The sequence below is a fragment of the Myotis nattereri genome (assembly GCF_964212035.1).
Source record: "Myotis nattereri genome assembly, chromosome: X".
In the NCBI taxonomy this organism is placed as follows: domain Eukaryota; kingdom Metazoa; phylum Chordata; class Mammalia; order Chiroptera; family Vespertilionidae; genus Myotis; species Myotis nattereri.
Genome location: NC_138078.1, coordinates 52,312,971 through 52,331,686, shown reverse-complemented (window position 1 = coordinate 52,331,686; position 18,716 = coordinate 52,312,971). Strand labels below are relative to the sequence as shown.

General features: G+C 45.8%; 1 protein-coding gene and 1 pseudogene across 4 annotated transcripts; one reads left to right on the top strand and one right to left on the bottom strand.

The window, feature by feature from the left end:
- Nucleotides 1–1,578: 1,578 nt before the first annotated feature.
- GJB1 (gap junction protein beta 1) lies at nt 1,579–12,652 on the bottom strand. 3 transcript variants are annotated; one of them, XM_081081197.1, is made up of 2 exons: nt 7,382–7,425; nt 1,579–3,106 (listed from the first exon to the last, which is right to left on the bottom strand). In XM_081081197.1, the coding sequence occupies exon 2, from the start codon at nt 3,088–3,090 to the stop codon at nt 2,239–2,241; it is 852 nt and encodes a 283-aa protein (XP_080937323.1). In that variant the 5' UTR covers nt 3,091–3,106; nt 7,382–7,425; the 3' UTR covers nt 1,579–2,238. The 3 variants fall into 3 exon arrangements, with proteins under 3 accessions (XP_080937323.1, XP_080937321.1, XP_080937322.1); XM_081081195.1 differs by lacking the exon at nt 7,382–7,425 and adding an exon at nt 3,474–3,580; XM_081081196.1 differs by lacking the exon at nt 7,382–7,425 and adding an exon at nt 12,551–12,652 and having other exon boundaries at nt 1,585–3,106.
- Nucleotides 12,653–16,674: 4,022 nt separating this feature from the next.
- On the top strand, nt 16,675–17,003 carry LOC308511420 (large ribosomal subunit protein eL42-like; annotated as a pseudogene). Its single transcript has one exon. The product of its transcript is annotated as a large ribosomal subunit protein eL42-like (transcript).
- The last annotated feature ends 1,713 nt before the right edge of the window (nt 17,004–18,716 follow it).

Sequence of the window (18,716 nt, the reverse complement as noted above, 5' to 3'; positions counted from 1 at the left end):
AAAAAAGAAAATCTTTCTTTTGATGGCCTTTTGGGAAAAGAGTAGATGCTCTATGTGTGTTGTGTTGTGTTATGGGTGAGGGGCAGATCGATTTCAAGAAGAAAAATAATCCCTCCCACCGTGAGGGGGTGTAGACCTCTCCTCTGACAGGGTATGATGTCGGTTTCTAAGGAGAAAGGAAATTTCTTGCAGGAAAGGGATGTATCTCTTTTAAGAGAGGAGGAAGCTCTCTCTCGGATTGCTGACTGTGGGGGAAATGACCACTTACTCTTTCTTTTCCTTTCTGAAGGAGAAACAGCCTCGAATGAAGAAAGCTTCCATGCTTTCTGTAGGAAGGAGAGACTGTTTCTAGAGGAGAGCAATTCTGATAAGATTATGCCTGATTTTCTCTTTCCTTCTGTTCTTCCCACGGGAAGCCAGCACATTCTGAGAGGGAGTGGCAAAACCTTTTTTTCTGTTAGGAGGTAGGAAAGCTGAGGAGAGAAATTTGCTGGGGTGGGGGGGAATTTTACTGTGAGGGGCCATTGGTGAGGGCGGCAATTCTGAGAGGGGACTCCCCAGCTCCTTGAGACTGGAGAAGACTTTTAAGAATCCCAGAGGCACAGAGTGTTAAAGGGAGCTCAGAGATGTGTGAGGCCAGCCCTATTTGCTCAAGGAAACTGAGACTTGGAGAAGGGAACACCTTGCTAATAAGTGACAGAAGCTGGACTGGAACACTGCTAGGTCAAGTCCCTGCCTGAGCCTTTTCCCACCACAGCTGACAGGGGAAGGGGAGGCTACTTGCTGCTTTGGAGAGTGATGCTATGCTGGTGAGGAAACTGTTGCTATGCAATATTTGACCTGGGGTGGAGTCATCTCTGGGGTGGGTGGCATTGATCTCTGGGGGAAGGAAACTGGGGAGGAGGGAAGAATTAGGGGCTAGGTCCCAAGGAAAGGGGTCAAAGTCACTGCATAATTGGATAGGTGGCTTGTGGGGCACTAGTTTGCCAAGAATGCTGAATTTCAAGGGAGAAAGGGGACTATTTCTCCCAGGAGTACAGAGGAGGGGCCTTCACCAAGGTACAGAGGGAATGTGTGCTCCTCTCTAAGAGCTGTGAAATTTCTCTATCATTTCCTGTGTCCCCAGAGGGTGTTGTCATATTAATATTTTCAAATTCAGAGGACGGGGCCCAAGGAAACTTTTTGAGATATTTCTGTTTTCTAATATATTGTGGTCACATTTATAAAACTGCACACAATTATCAGAACTCAAAAAACCTTATACTTAAAATGGATAAAAAATTAAATAGAATCAGAGGAAGGGAGTAAGTGAATTAGATCCCAATAAAGATGTTATTAAAATGGGGGAGGGAGCCCCAAAAGACAAAACAACAGAACTCAGGGGAGAACAGCTCAAGGGCTGGTTTTGTGGCCAGTAGGGCTGCGGTTTATCATTTGCAGCTTCAGCTCCTCAAATCACTGCTGTTTTCTGCCACCCATTCTTTTCTTGATCAGCAAAAGCCAAGGCCAGCTCAGCCGAGAGAGGTCAGAGGTTACAGGAGAAAGAACTTGACAAACACACAAACCACCCCTTCATTTACTGTAAAATCTCTGTTTAATGTGTAACATTTCAGGCAGAGAGAGGCCTTGGGGACTAGAGGCAAAGGCAGCCCTGACCAACCCCCATTCCAATTTATCTGCCTGCTTCTTTCTCTCTCCCTAACTCCTCCACCCCAGATATGTCCTCTTTTTCCTTGAGGCTACAAGTGCTGCTCCTCTTTTTCTTGCTACCCTCCCTTCTCCACCCACAGGTCCACAGCACCCTCCCTTTCTCACTTCCCTCCCTATTGATGTGACTCCAGAAATAGGATATCTGACAGCACAGGGTTAAGATTAGTTTCATAATTGAAGATGTTGTCAGAGCATCCTATCTCTTATCCCCAGTGGCCCCAGGGAAAGAGAAGGAAGAAGAAGGGGTACAGGCAACAAGACCCTCAATAACCCACACCCTCAATAATCTTGAGCACTCAGGCTTCCTACCTCTTCAGCCCTTCTGGCAGCAGGCGGGGGTGGGAGGGTGGGGGGGTGGAGGGGGTGGGAGGGTGGGTGGGGGAGGAAGGGGAGTAGGGGGGAAGGGAAGTTTTGATGGAGCTCTCTCTCCCTGGCAGGTAGAGGCCAGTGCACTGGCAAAGGAGAAGGAGGCTCAACTCAGGCCTGGGCAGGGTGGGGGCAGGATGGGAGGCTGCCTGGTATGTGGCATCAGCAGGCAGAGCAGCGGTCACTCTTCTCAGCCAGCCCGGCCCCAGTGCCGGGGCTGCGTCGCAGTATGTCTTTCAGGGAGCCATCCTGCTCGCTCAGCAGCTTGTTGATCTCATTTTGCTTGTATTCAGGTGAGAGGCGGTGGCCAAAGCCTGAGCCCTTGCGGGAGGGCGGATTGGAGTGGCGTCGGGCCCGGCGGGCACAGGCCCGGATGATGAGGTACACCACTTCGGCCACGTTGAGGATGATGCAGATGCCGGAGGCGACCAGCATGAAGACAGTGAAGACGGTTTTCTCCGTGGGGCGGGACACGAAGCAGTCCACTGTGTTGGGGCAAGGGTAGGCCTCACACTTGACAAGCCGCACCATGGCGTAACCAGGGTAGAGCAAATAAAAGACGTACATGAAGGCAGCCTCGAACATCAGCCGGAAGACCACGCTGATGACATAGGTCCACCACAATGTCCCTGAGATGTGGACCTTGTGCCTCTTCACCTCCTCCAGATGTAAGGGGTCCCCATGGCCTTCAAGTCTCAGCATTTTCTTTTCTATGTGCTGCTGGTGAGCCACATGCATGGCCACGAGGAGAGCTGGGGTGGAAACCAAGATGAGTTGCAGAGACCACAGACGCACATGGGAAATAGGGAAAAAATGGTCATAGCAGACACTGTTGCAGCCAGGCTGGAGGGTGTTGCAGATGAAGGAAGACTTCTCGTCACCCCACACACTCTCTGCAGCCACCACCAGCACCATGATTCTGAAGATGAAGATGACTGAGAGCCATACTCGGCCAATGGCAGTAGAATGCCGGTTCACGCCACTGAGCACGGTGTACAAGCCTGTCCAGTTCATCCTGCCTCATTCACACCTGTAAGACATGAGCCACAAAGCAAGCTGTCAGAGAGCCGGGGCAGGCCAGTCACCATAACACCATCTGAAACCCCCCTCCCTCCACCAGGCCTTCCAAGAGCCAGTGACAGGAAAGGAAGAAGGATAGTCATAACTTTCCTCATCACCCCATCTCCCTTGCCAGCCTCTCCTCACTCACTCACTCACTCACTTGACTTGACTTCCTTGAGCCCCATCTCCCATTTTTGCTTTCATCCAACATTCATTCCTTTGTAGTCCCTTTCTTTGCCAGGCACATCTTGTTCTGCCTTTAGCCATCCTCTTTAGCTCCCCATCCTCCAGCTCCTAAAGTTTGAAGCTGGGGCAAACCCAAAAAGCCCTGTTACCTTGGGGAGCGCCTATCCCTGAGGCCACCCAGACAGGTCCCCTATGGTCTCATGTCTGTGCCGGGGGAGTGGTCCCTGGGTCCGCGCCTGCGTCCCAATTCATCACCACCCGGTGCTGGGGAGTCATATGCTGCTTTATACCCAGTGTCTGCACAATGGGACCTTTGTGGGTCTCTGAACAACGCCCTTTAGAATTCAGATCAAACGCCCTGACTTCCGCCCACCCTACACACAGAGCACTTGTGTCCCAGCGCCAGACACCCAGCCTGCACCCACCTGTTCTGTGCCCGCCCGGTCCATCGCCACACCACCCCATAGCCCCACTAGAAGAATGGCCAGGGCGTAGGGGGAGGAGATGTAACAAAGACAGGTACATGTAAGAGGGCACCAGAGAGAACCATGACATTCTTGGCCCAGGCCCTTCCCCATGACCCTGCTAGAAACTTACGGTCCGCTGGATTGTTCCTAGACTTAGATCCCCTCCAGGGTATGAGTGAGCTAGATAGAGGAGAGGAAAGGGAGCTCATGTTTATCAAGCCAGGAACTGTGTTACAGACATTTTCTTATACATTCTTTCTCTTTTTTTTTGAAAGAAAATATATTTCTTTATTGATTTCAGAGAGGAAGGGAGAAGGAGAGAGAGATAGAAACATCAATGATGAGAGAGAATCATTGATCAGCTGCCTCCTGCACACCCCCTACTGGGGATCGAGCCCGCAACCCAGGCATGTGCCCTTGGCCAGGATCAAACCTGGGACCCTTCAGTCGCCAGGCTGACGCTCTATCCACTGAGCCAATCCAGCTAGGGCTACATTCTTTCTCTTGCTCCACCTAGTCAGCCTCTAAGGACTGTCTTTCCAGATGAGGAAGCTACAGCTCAGATAAGTTAAGTCACTCACTCAAGTCACACAGCTTGGAAGTGTTGGAGTAGGATGAAACACAAAAGGATCTGAAGCAGAAGTCTAGGCTCTTTCCACAGTATAGTTGTGCTTTTGCAGATAGTGTCAGCAAAAGCCAAGGCTAGCCGATAGTAACAACAACAAAAGCCAAGGCTAATGTTACGCATAAAAGTGTGAGCAATAAAGAAGCTGTTGACCTGTGAGTAAATTCCAAATCCAGTGTCATGGAGCATACCCTGGCCACCTCTTCTTGAGCTTCTGGAAAGGGAACCCATACAGAGGGTGGACAGGTGGACACATGGTGAGAGCAAGCCAGAATGAGAAAGAGAGAATCAAACAATCAAGTAGAAAGTTAGAAGATGGAACAGGTAAGAGTTACACGGCTTTGGGTTTGAATCCTGGTTCTGCACCGAATATGACCCTGGACTAGTGACTGAACTTCTCAGATCCTGCTTGCTCATGTATAAAGAGCCTTAATATCCAGGGTTATTAAGCAACCTGCAAAAGTTCTTAGCTCAGCTCCACTTTCATAGTTGCTAATCAAGGGAAGTAAGAACCTTACCAGGAAGAGAAAACAATGTCGATTTGGGGGACTAAGTGGGCTGCCAAACCCAATCTCTCTCTTTTTTCTTCTCAGTGCTATTGTTGACCTATAGTGTCCATCTGAGATAGAACAGACTGTTCCATTGCTGCCCTGCCCCCTATGTCAAGTGTACACTGTAACCTCCTGGTTTCCCAAGCTTGCCAGTTGCTCTAGGGAAGAAATTAACCTCTATCCATTAGGTAGGCAAGAAGGCCTCCCCCTACTTCCCACCACTTCTGCCATTAAGTTGTAAGAAGATCATACTGGAAGCAGGGGACTGAATGTGAGGACACAGGCCTGAACTTGAAGAAAATACAGGGAATTCCCTGCCCCCACTGCAAGGGGCAGTGGTTGTGGCAAAAATCCCATATCTAGTTCTAGGTGGTCCTCTCTGTTCCAGGGAGAAGGGGTGGGGAATTAGCAACTGGAAAAGTTTCGGAATGGGATGAAAGAAACTAGGGGTAAAGGGATGGTCCACAGGACATAGATTACTTATTTGAACAAGGTTTCTTCATTTAATGTAAAATCATTAGTGAGTTCATGCTATGGGGCTAAGCCAGCGTGGGGAGCAGGAACACAGGTGCCCTTTCTCCCAAGCCTAGGGTTCTGAAGGCAGAGCTGCTGTAGGAGGCACCACGGTTAGCTATGAAGAAATGTTTTGTCCAGTGAGACATTACATTCAGAAACATGTGGTCAAGAAACATTAAGAATAATTGTTTACTGAGCAGCTGTTATGTGCCAGGCCCTTGCACATGCACCATCTCATGTAAAACTCAGAACAACCTCACGAGGTAGGTGTTACTTTGAGTCCTCATGTCACAGATGGGGAAACTGAGGTAAAGAAAGGCAAAGGGATTTGTACAAGGGTCCCAAGGGTTGCGCAGTTAGCACATGACCGAGCTGGGATCTGAGCCATGCTAAGTTGACTCCAGAGCCCATATTCTGTCCCATAAGCTCTACTGCTTTGGCTGGAATTAATTTTCTTTTTGTGTTTTTAGAAACAGGGAGATTCAAAACTGGTATGGCTTTATTCTCTTGTAGCCCCTTCTCCTCTTTCCTACCAACTGACAACTCTTTTCTTTTCCTTCCTTCCCAATGTTTTCTTCTGCATCTTGGTTTGTTCTATTTTCCCTTCCTTAGCTTTTTTGCTCTGCTTACTCAAACTCCAAAGAAAGTTTCAGCTGTCTCTTCTTTCTACCCCTTGGGGTGCCCCACAGACAGCCTAGCCACCTCTGAGTTTCTAGGTTCTTGTAGCTTTCAGCCTCTCATCTTCTTGAGTGTTCTGAGACATGGCCAGTAGCTCCCTTTGGGCCCCTAAGGACTCTTGTGCAGGCACTTGGATCTCAATTTTTGCTCTTCTATTTGGAAGGAGAGCTGATACCTATGCCAACATTAGTACCTCAAGGGTTTCATTTTAAAAAACATCCAGGGGCATGACCTGATTTTGAAATCCAAACTGTTTTTTGTTTTTTTTTACTTTGGGTTAAAGTCCAGATATTTATATGCTCTGTGTTGCTCCCGGTGTGTTTTGCCCTCATGTTTAATTATACAAGGCAACAGAGGCTCAAAGAAGCTGAGCAAGTGCTGGAGCTCCAGTTAGGATTCATGTTGGTTCCTCACCAAAACCTGGGTCCTTTCCCCAGTGTTTTGCTGCATCCACATCTATCCTCTAACCATTCAAACCCCTCTTTCTTATCTCTATTATCCTCTTCTCATCTCATTTTCTAAGTCTATGCATTCTACCATGCCATTCCTAACAGCTGGAACAACTTTCAAACAGCTGGAAGGCAGTCTATTTAGATCTCCAAATTATCAGTTACTCCAAGCTCTGTTTAAGTCTGTCTGCCTCCCTCAAGTACATGGAAATACATGCTCCGAAATTTTAGCTCTGTTGGCTGGCCCTCTGCACCTACTGAGTGCACTGTATTCATCTACCCGCAGCCCCTATATTGGTTGAATGCCTGGTTTGCCTTCTAATCAGGGAAGGAAAACAGCAGTGCCCAATGGTCCCACTGAACCCTAACCCTGTGTGGTAGGAAATGTTCTAAAGAGATGAACTTGGCCACCCTGTGCCGGTGGGGGGGGGGGGGGAGGCGGGGGGGGGGCCTCACAAATCTTCCTGGGAACTTGGCCCTGTGGGGATGAAGGGAATCCTTAGCTAGGGAAAAAGATTGAGAGGATAAACGACTTGGAGCCTGAAAAGAGGATAAGAGTTGAGGGCTACAAAGAGAGGCTAAGCAAGCTCGCCACCTGGCAGAAGGGGCCTCCTCACCCCAACTTGGAAGGAAGCATAGAAGGGATCAAAGTGGCTGAAAGCCAAGGCCAAGAGAAGATAAGACCCGAGCCTTTTCCCAGCCCCCATTTCTGCCCCCCTGTGCCACACCAGGGCCCCCTGGTCCACCTCTCTCAGCCCCCAGCTTCCTCACCTGGTTGCTGCTGCTCTTTCCCGGGAATGTCTGCAGACGTGTCTGCACTATGCCACTAGGTATTGTCAGCCCAGCCCAGGGGAGGGGCAAAAAACCCAGGGCTGGAGCCAGATATGGCCCAAAGCCCAAGAGGAACCAGACAAACATTAACCAGCCCCACCTCCTCACACACACAATTATTAAATAAGATTGATCTCCTGAGTTTCCAATGGGTTTGGGTAGACAGATCACATAGTCTGGAGTTACTGCTCTGTTCCAGAGGGAGAGAGGCATCATTGTCACCCGTGTGCTCATGTTTAGCCCATCTCATCTGGGAGACTGAACTGCATGGACCTGAGCTCATCAACACCTCTCAACCTTTCCCCACCCCCTGGCCATACGTAGTGTGGGTGAGCTGCAGAGAGGGTTCCTGTGTCCCCTTCCATCCCTTATAGCTCCCAGCCTCTAAAAGGATATGATGCTGGGGAGGATGCTTACTGGCACCTTGAGGTCAAAGTGGGGATGACACTACTTCACCCACCTGGCAGTACCAGGGCTCTCTGCTTATTGTCCATGTCTTGAGTGAGTAGGGATGGACCAAAGTATTACCAATCCCATCCCAGAACCCTAAAACCTCTTCAAAAATGGTCTTTTACCCTCGGGGCCAAGGCACTTGGACCGCAATGTGTATCATGTGCAGCAACAGATCTTGGCAATCATTAAGGTAAACAAAGAATGTTAACCATTAACTGTAGGATCAGTCCAGTTTGAAGGAAGATGTACCTGAAGACCCTATTAATTCTGTGGCCTAAATGGCAGCAAAGAAAAAAGTGAAGTCAGCAGAAACTGGTTCTCTGCTTTCTGCACTTCACCTCAGCCCAAGCTCACTGCCACACAGAGAGCCAAAGCCTCAGCTTCCCTTGGCCAAATCGGGGCATATGAATACATCAATTGATAAGTCTTTACTGCACATCTACTGGGTACTCATGCTGGGGACATGCTGGGGACAGGTGGCAGAAGAGTGGAAAACATCCCAACGGTTCTTAAGGAAACATACAAAGTACTTTGGCCCTGGCCAGTGCAGCTCAGTTGGCTGGAGCATCATCCTGTACACCAAAAGGTGGTGGGTTTGATCCCCTGATTGGGGTGCATACAGAAGGCAACCGATTGCCCTAGCTCAGCGGTTGCCAACCTTTCGGACCTCACGGATCACGAGTGGTCCACAGACCACCGGTTGTCGACCGCTGCCCTAGCTGGTTTGGCTCAGTGGATAGAGCATTGGCCTGCAGACTGAAAAATCCTGGGTTCAATTCCGGTCAAGGGCACATGCCCAGGTTGCTGCTCAATCCCCAGTAGGGGGTGTGCAGGAGGCAGCCAATCAATGATTCTCTCTCATCATTGATGTTTCTTTCTTTCTTTTTTAATGTTTCTATCTCTTTCTCCCTCTCCCTTCCTTAATCTGAAATCAATAAAAATACATTTTAAAAAATTGGATGAGCATCCTACAGTGTTAGAGACATATACCTTCGTACCTGCAACAAGGGAGTATGTCCTAAATGCCATCTGTAAATATGAGGTGCCAGAAAACATTCAGATGTAGGAAAAGAGGGTATGTTTAATGGAAGAGGCAGAGTTGGGCTCAGGTCATAAAGGAGATGGAAGGCCAAGCATTTCAGGTGACAGGAAGCTGTGAAATATATTTAAGAAATGGTGGGCAGACCTGTTTGACCAGAAGAGAGAGTTCCTATAGCAGAGCTCCTCGGAAGGGAAACTACAGGTTAATATCAATGTGTACTCATTGTCCCTTGGAGTTCTGGCAAAGTTTCTTCAGGGTGCTTGCAGTTCTAGGCTACAGGAAATCCATTTGAATAGCTTGTAGCTGTAAAAAAAAATACTGTTGCTAGAATTGACTTGTTCTCTGCCTGTTTACTGCTACTTGAACATGTCTTTTTTATTTAAAACATTTTTTTTTATTGATTTCAGAGAGGAAGGGAGAGGGAGAGAGAGATAGAAACATCAATGATGAGAGAGAATCATTGATTAGCTGCCTTCTGCATGGCCCACCATGGGGATCGAGCCCACAAACTGGGCATATGCCCTGACCGGGAATCGAATCATGACCTCCTGGTTCATAGGTCAATGCTCAACCACTGAGCCACACTGGCTGGGCTGAACACATCTTCTTGATGAGGTAGTGATGCTGCAAGAGAGAGAGGAAGGCAGGAGAGAAAAGGGAGGATATGGGAGGAAAATGGAGTGGAGAGGAGGAAAACTACTACCCTGAGCAATGTAAACCTGAGAGAGAGAGAGAGAGAGAGAGAGAGAGAGAGAGAGATTCATTGGTTGACTCCTGTATGTGTCCCTCCGAATGGGAGGTTGAACCCACAACCTTGGCATATCAGGACGATGATCTAACCAACTGAACCCTTTCATTAGATCTTGAGACATACAAGGTAAGAGGCCCTAATCATAAGCCTGCTGTCTCTGGCATGGCTCAAGCATTAGCCCTATCAAGGACTTTCCCCATTTCTGTTCCACCCAGGACCAGGACAATTGATGGAGGAAATTGATCATATTATTTAAGAACACATCTCACCAGTGACATCATTATAGTTCAGCAATTCAGACCCCATCAACAGAATCAATGAGCAGGCTGGTGGGAGTTCTGCTTATTACATCACAGCAATTTTGAGGCTTCCTCAGATGGCATGCAGCAGCACTGCCTCACATGTGGAGTCCATCATCCAGCCAGTCCCTGGGCCTCATTACTGAATAAAATGTGGCATTGTGTATGGCTTTGATCAATGAGACAGCATTGCTGTATGGCTTAGAAGTCAAAAGGGACAGCTTCCAATATAAGTGGCACTTAAGACACACAGGCAAAAACTCTTCCCAAATGGGTCCATGAGATTAAGGAAATGCAAAACCCTGAAAATCTGCAGAACATTTCCAATGTTGCCGACCCAGCTCAGGCTGTGGAAGGTTATTCAAACTATATGTAAGGACTGCTAGGGAAAGATGGAAGTGGTCCTATATTAATAATTGTTACTGGTTTTCACAAATCCTTTTCAAAAGGACATACTAGACAAGGTAGCCAAGTGAAAAAAGTGAAATGGAAAATTCGACTTTTGGGCTCCTGTCTTAATGTTGCTTTTATTCAGCCAATACAGCTTGATGTCCATTTCCTGATCACTCTGCTCTTGAGGGTATAGTGCATTGTAGGATCTCAGGGGTGGCACAGAAATAGAAAGGTCCTAGGTTGAATCCAATCCTGGATTTTTACCCAAGGAGACTAGAGGTAGTGTGGTAGGGGTGAAGAATCAGAAAGGAGTCCAGGTCATAGCCAGAAAAATGGGGCTAAGTGTCAAACTTGAAGGGTGTAGTGAAAAGGACACAGAAGATGTTCACTATTTCTGCTAATTGTCCAAGTGTGGGAAGACAACCTGATGAGCTCATTAAGCTGTTAATAGTTTAGTACTTTTCTTCCAGTTTTCTTTCTTTATACACACATGCATCATTGAAATCATATTGTACATACAGAAGATTTTGTTCACAGGATCATTTTCCAGGTCTTCCAAATAGAAATCCAATGGTTTATCACCCACCCCCTCAAGCTGAGAATCCAATGAAACATGTAAACCAGGTCCTAAATGGAAGCCATTGTGCATACCCTTTCTGTCTGCTCTGCCCTCTGTTAGCCAAATTTGCCAACAATAACACCATGAATGCCTCATCCAGAATCCCCGTGCCTCAGTAATCACAACCACTACCCCTGTTCCTCCCTGGAACCAGCCAGCACTATCAGGTCAATATGTTGGGGAGTGCCAGGTTGCTGAAAACACCCTGAAGGCCAAGGCTTCTGCTGATATGCACTGCTTATAGCAGGAGGGATGGTGGGCCATTTAGGTAGGAAACCCAGGCAGTTTTTCTCCTATTCTATCTGTCCAGCCAACCCTGCTGCAAAATAGAGGACTGACTTCTAGGCCCATTCAGATCTCTGAGATCACAAACTCCATTGCCTTCTGCTTAACGTTCCCCACCTCCCTGTTCATGCACATCTATCCATACTATCAGAGACAGGGAGCCAGAGTATGTGTTTCATGGATTCCTGGACAGACCCATCCATGTGGATTCCAACACGTGAGTACCTGGTCCAAGGAGAGAACATTGAGCTAAAAAGGGGCAGCCATAAGAGCTTGAGTTCAACCTTAGCTTTCACCATCCTGCCTTGTGCCTTTCATAGAGCCAACTCACCTCCAGCCCCAGACAACAGAGCAGTGTGTGTGTGTGTGTGTGTGTGTGTGTGTGTGTGTGTGTGTGAAGGGGAAGATAGGATCTAGTCCTGTATACATTTTTGTTGTTGTTAATCCTCACCGAAGGATATTTTTCCCACTGATTTTTAGAAAGAGTGGGAGGGAGGGCAGGGAGAGAGAGAGAGGTGTGTGTGTGAGAGAGAGACAGCAGAGAGAGAGAGAGAGAGAGAGAGAGAGAGAGAGAGAGAGAGAGAGATTGGTTGTCTTCTGCACATGCCCTGACTAGGGCCAGGGATTGAACCTGCAACCCAGGTATGTGCTCTTGACCAGGAATCAAACCCTCGATCCTTTGGGATGTCGGTCGACTCTAATTTCTGAGCCACACTGTACTAGGGCCTGTATACCTTCTTTAAACTGCCAAATCAGTCCCTGCAACAGGCTCTGAGTACCATATAAAAAGAGAAGCTCCAATACATCTTCATCTCTCACAGCCTTCATTCTAAATAATCTGCTCTCCTTCATATGTCCCTCGCACCTGAAGAGGAAAATCCTGCTCCCACGCCTCCCAAAGATTTTTGTCTCCCTTCTTTTAAAATTTTTAATTTTTATATTTTTATTGATTTCAGAGGGGAAAAGAGAGGGAGAGAGTTAGAAACATCGATGGTGAGAGGATCATTGATCTACTGCCTCTTGCACACAGTCGAGCCCACAACCGGGGCATGTGCCCTGACTGGGAATCGAACAGTGACCTCCTGGTTCATAGGTTAATGCTCAACTACTGAGCCACACCGGCTGGCCTCCTTTCTTCTACTTCCATCTTTATCTTGCCTTTTGTTTAAAGATTATGGTTCTTCTCTGTGGCTTTGCTGCCCTGGGCCTCCTCAAGTGAAACTCTTTTCTAGTTGGATGCCCCTAGGATCCTCCTCCTTCTGCTTACCCAAGAAGTAGACTCCTGCAGAGTAAGGATTCCACAATCTATGGGGCCTTTGCTTTGGGTATAAGGGAAGAACTTCAGATCCTCTGAAGAGGCTTCCATTTTGATTACATTTTCCTCCTACAAAAGACAAGGATGATGGAGTTACTTCATCATATCCTAGGAAATGGCTTTTCCCGCATGAAAGCACTTTTCAGAATGTCAAGCAGTTATTGATTTTTGAATCTGAATTAGTGCTTTAAAATAAACATAAACTGCTCTTTCTTGCTGCTGACATTTAATCTCATAATCGAAGTTGGGTTATGTCATAGAATCCACTGAGGTTGGCATTATTCCTACAGAACAATATTGTCTAAGAAACTGAGCTACACACCTTGATAAAGAAGCCCTTGCCATGGCTGGTGTTGTTAAGTGGTTAGAGCATTGGCGCTGGCACTGAAGGGTCTTGGGTTCGATTCTTGGTCAAAGGCACATACTTGGGTTATACTGGTTTGATCCCCTACTCTGGTTGGGGCATGTGTGGGAGGCAACCAATCTATGTGTCTCTCTTACATGGATGTTTCTCTCTCTTTCTTGCTCTCTCTCTCTCTCTCTTCCTCTTCTCTCTCTCTCTCTCTTCCTCTTCTCTCTCTCTCTCTCTCTCTCTCTCTCTCTCTCTCTCTCTCTCTCCCTCCCTCCCTCCTTTGCTCCCTTCCACTTTATCTGAAAACAATGGAAAAATATCCTTGGGTGAGAATAATAATAATAAAAAAAAAAGCCCGGACTGTTATTACATGAGCCCTGAGAATTTTCACAACTTATTTCATCCTCATCACAATTTTTTTTTTTTGGGGGGGGGGGAGAGGGGTTCTTTTTAAGGATTATCCCACACTTTAAATTATGTAGCCATATATGTAACATTGGAGTGTTTTGCCCAGTTTTAATAAGTTCATCACTGAGCCCAGAAGAGCAATTTCTTTTTTTAAAAATTTTTTTTTATTGCTTAAAGTATTACAAAGAGTATTACATATGTCTCCTTTTTTCCCCCTCGCCCTTGACAGTCCCCTAGCCTCCCCTACCCCCCCAGTGTCTTATGTCCATTGGTTATGCTTATATGCATGCATACAAGTCCTTCGGTTGATCTCTTACCCCCCCCTCCTGCCCCCCCCTCCCTGGCCTTCTGGCTGCAGTTTGACAGACTGTTTGAGGCAGCTCTGCCTCTGTATCTATTTTTGTTCATAAGTTTATAATGGTCTTTATTATCCATAAATGAGTGAGATCATGTGGTATTTTTCCTTCATTGACTGGCTTATTTCATTTAGCATAATGCTCTCCAGTTCCATCCATGCTGTTGCAAACAGTAAGAGTTCCTTCTTTTTTACAGCAGCATAGTATTCCATTGTGTAGATGTACCACAGTTTTCTAATCCATTCATCTACAGATGGGCACTTAGGCTGTTTCCAGATCTTAGCTATGGTGAATTGTGCTGCTATGAACATAGGGGTGCATATATCCTTTCTGATTGGTGTTTCTGGTTTCTTGGGCTATATTCCTAGAAGTGGGATCACAGGGTCAAATGGGAGTTCCATTTGTAGTTTTTTGAGGAAACTCCATACTGTCTTCCATAGTGGCTGCACCAGTCTGCATTCCCACCAGCAGTGCACGAGTGTTCCTTTTTCTTTTTTTTAAAAAAATTCATCTTTATTGTTGAAAGTATTACAGATGTCCCTTTTTTTCTCCATGGACCACCTCCACCCTGCATCAGAAGAGCAATGTCTGACATTGATTTCCTGAGCTGGCTGCTGCTTCAAATTGCACGCTATGCTCTAACCCAGGGGTCCTCAAACTACAGCCCATGGACCACATGCGGTCCGCCGAAAACATTTATCCGGCCCGCCAGGTGTTTTTGCCGCCATTGTATGCATAGGAATTTGTTCATAGTTTTTTTTTTTAAACTATAGTCCGGCCCTCCAACGGTTTGAGGGACAGTGAACTGGCCCCTGTTTAAAAAGTTTGAGGACCCCGGCACCTTTATACTGAAAATCTGAATATCAGAAGGCCTTCATAACCTTTCATCAGGATACTCAAAACCACCATACATAGTGTGGAATTCTCAAATTGGATGGTATCTTAAACTGGACCTCTGCCCTATCTCTTTTCCTTTTTAACCAAGTTATTGAAAGACACTTCTACATTTGCTGTCTACACTTCTTCATCACCCATTCACTCTTCAGTTCCACTCCAATCTGGCTTCTGGCCCTACTCCCTACTACACTGAAACAGTTTTCACCAAGGTCACTTTGTTGTTAAATCCAAAAGACAGCTCTCAGAATGAATCTTACTGACTCTGAGGTGTTTGGTTCAGTTGACCATTCCCACCTTCTCAAAACTTTCTTCTCCTTTGATTTTTCCCTTTTAATATTAATTTTTATATTTTCTGATTATATAAGTAATGCATGTTCTTTATGGAAAAACAAGAATACAAAAAAAATGATGAGGATAAAAAGAAAAAGAGTCTGTAACACCACCACTCAGAGATGGTTATTATTAATTAGAGGCCTGGTGGATGAAATTCATGCACTCGGGGGGCGGGGGAGGCTGTCCCTCAGCCCAGCCTGCACCCTTTCCAATCTGGGACCCTTAGGGGGATGTCTGACTGCTGGACATCCCTCTCACAATCCAGGACTGCTGGCTCCCAAACACTCACCTGCCTGCCTGCCTTATTGCCCCTAACCGCTTCTGCCTGCCAGCCTGATCACACCTAACTGCTCCCTTGCCAGCCCAGTCACCCCCAACTGCCCTCCCCTGCTGGCCAGCTTGCCCCCAACTGCCCTCCCCTGCCAGCCATCTTGTGGCTGTGGGTGCTGCCATCTTTGCGATAGCATGAGGGTCAATTAGCATATTCCCTCTTTATTAAATAGGATAGGTTTAAAAGTTTATAGTTGTTTTTCAATAAAAGACAGAAATATACTTTTTTTAAAAAAATATATTTTATTGATTTTTTACAGAGAGGAAGGGAGAGAGATAGAGAGTTAGAAACATCGATGAGAGAGAAACACTGATCAGCTGCCTCCTACACATCTCCCACTGGGGATGTGCCCGCAACCCAGGTACATGCCCTTGACCAGAATCAAACCTGGGACCCCTCAGTCCGCAGGCCGACGCTCTATCCACTGAGCCAAACCGGTTTTGGCGACAGAAATATACTTTTTAAAGAAATGTACTTTTAAAATAAAATTTTCATCATATGATACATGTTATTATTTTTATTGAGGTATAATGACATATTACATTATGTTACTTTTAGGTGTACAACATTATGGCTCAATATTTATGTATATTGTGAAATGATAACCACAGTAAGTTTAGTTAACATCCATCACCATACATAGCTATAATTTTTTTCTTATGAGAAGAATATTTAACATCTACTCTCTTAGCAACTTTCAAATGTGCAGTACAATATCATTAAATGCATTTACCATGCTGTATGTTATATATCCATGACTTATTTATTTGATAACTAGAAGTGTTTGTATTCTTTTGACTCCCTTAACCCAGTTTGCCTACCTTTCACCCACCACCTCTGGCAACTACTAATCTTCTCTGCAATACATATTATTTTATATCTTCTCTCACTTGTCATTATAGCATGACCATTTTAAAATGGCCAGCTGGCATAGCTCAGTGGTTGAGTTTCAACCCATGAACCAAGAGGTCCCCAGTTCGATTCCCGGTCAGAGAAGATGCCTGGGTTTCAGGATTGACCCCCAGTAGGGGGCGTGTAGGAGGCAGTTGATTGATGTCTCTCATCAATGTTTCTGTCTCTCTATTCCTCTCCTTTCCTCTCTCTCTAAAATTAATAAAAACTTATTAAAAAATAAATAGCCCTAGCCAGTTTGGCTTAGTGGATAGAGCATAGGCCCGAGGACTGAAGGGTCCTGGGTTGATTCCAGTCAAGGGCATATATCCTGGTTGGAGCACATTTGGGAGGCAACCAATTTATGTGTCTCTCTCACATCAATGTTTCTTTCTCTGTCTCTCCCCTACTCTCTCTAAAAATCAATGGAGAGGAGCGAGCTGAGCGAAGTGAGGAGTGTGGACATTGAGTTTCCCATTTTCATCGTATAGACAGCTCTACTGCCAAGATGGCCAATGTGCCTAAAACCCAAAAGACTTTCTGTAAGAAGTGTGGAAAGCATCAGCCTCACAAAGTGACCCAGTATAAGAAGGATAAGGATTCCCTGTATGCCCAGGGAAAGTGGCGCTATGGTAGGAAGCAGGAAGCAGAGTGGCTACAGTGGGCAAACAAAGTCAATTTTCCAAAAAAAAGGCTAAACCCACAAAGAAGATTGTGCTAAGGCTTGAATGTGTTGAGCCTAACTGCAGATCCAAGAGGATTCTGGCCATTAAGAGATGCAAGCATTTTGAATGGGGAAGAGGTAAGAAGAGAAAGGGCCATGTGATCCAGTTCTAAGCTTTGGGATTCTTTTATTTTTGAGAAAATGTTGAAGCTGTAGAAAAATTATCTGCATAAAAATAAATGCAGTGATATTCTTGATTTAAAAAAATCAATGGAAAAATATCCTTGGGTCAGGATTAACCCCCTCCCCCAAATAAAATATCACTAAATATTACTGTAAAACAGGATTTTAAAGGGGTCACGGTTTGATTCCTGGTCAGGATGGGGTATGCAAGAGCAGCCAATTAATGATTCTCTCTCATCATTGATATTTCTATCTCTTTCTTCCTCTCCCTTCCTCTGAAATCAATAAAAAATATTTTTAAAAATGGCTACATCATTTCTTTTAATTTTTTTTTTTGTTAATTCTCACCTGAGGATATTTTTTCATTGATTTTTAGAGAGAGTGGAAGGGAGGGGGAGCGACGGAGAGAGAGAGAGAAACATCTCTCACATTGATTTGTTGCCTCCCGCAGGCTCCCTGACCAAGGCCGGGGATGGAGCCTGCAACTGAGGTACATGCCCTTGACCAGAATCAAACCCGGGGCCCTTCAGTCCTTGGGTTGATGCTCTATTCACTGAGCCAAACCGGATAGGGCGTCTCCTTTAATTTTTGTTATATTTTCCTCTACTGGGTTTGTCATCTCTGACTGCTCCATGCTTTCCTCTTACCCTGCCCCTTAAATGTTTCTTAGAGTTCCATTTCATGTGTTCTTATCATTTCTCAAACTCTCCCAGAGCAGTCTCAAATGCTCCCATAGCTTCATCTGTACCTTCAAGCCAGATCTCACTCCTCGTCTCCAAATATGTAATCTGTTCTGCTCCCAAACCTGCTGTTCCCCCAGTGTTCTTTTATCCCAATGAATGAATGGTATTATTTCTACCCAATTGTCCAAGCCAAGAATCTGGGGAGTTGGTATTAGCTTCTCTGTCTTGCTCACCCTTCTACCACTTTGTATTCAATAAATAACTAAACTCTGTAAGTTTTATCTTCTCATACCTTCTGACTCCTCCTCTTCCTTCCTATTCTACTTCCACTGCCCTGGTATAGACTCTGATAATTTTACAATTGAAATAGTAAGCCAGTTGCCTATCTCCCTACCTCCATTCATGGCCTCTTCCCATGCATTTTCCAAACTTTCTTTGGAGTGGTCTTTCTAAAATGTATATCTAATCATATCATTTCCCTGCTTAAAATCATACATTGGCTTCTCACTGCCTTTGGGATAAAACCTGCCTATAACACCTTTTCCCCACTTCTTTACCAACTCTCTTTTTTTAAAAAATATATTTTATTGATTTTTTACAGAGAAGAAGGGAGAGGGATAGAGAGTTAGAAACATCGATGAGAGAGATCAATCAGCTGCCTCCTGCACGCCCCCTACTGGGGATGTGCCCGCAACCAAGGTACATGCCCTTGACCGGAATCAAACCCGGGACCCCTCAGTCCGCAGGCCTCTATCCACTGAGCCAAACTGCTTCGGCACCAACTCTTTTTCATTGTTTGAAACTCAGCTCAGATAGTTTACCCTTTGCATACAAAGGCTAAGGAGTGATGAGGTAACCAGTGACCTTTGTGCTAAATTCAGGAATTTAGTTTTTAAAAAATATGTTTTTATTTATTTCAGAGAGGAAGGTAGAGAGAGACAGAAACCTCAATAATGAGTCAATTATGAGAGATAATAATTGATTGGCTTCCTCCTGCAACCTGGGCATGTGCCCTGACAG

Excerpts from the sequence above, each read along its gene's own strand:
- GJB1 (XM_081081196.1), bottom strand. The coding sequence starts at position 3,090 with ATGAACTGGACAGGCTTGTACACCGTGCTCAGTGGCGTGAACCGGCAT.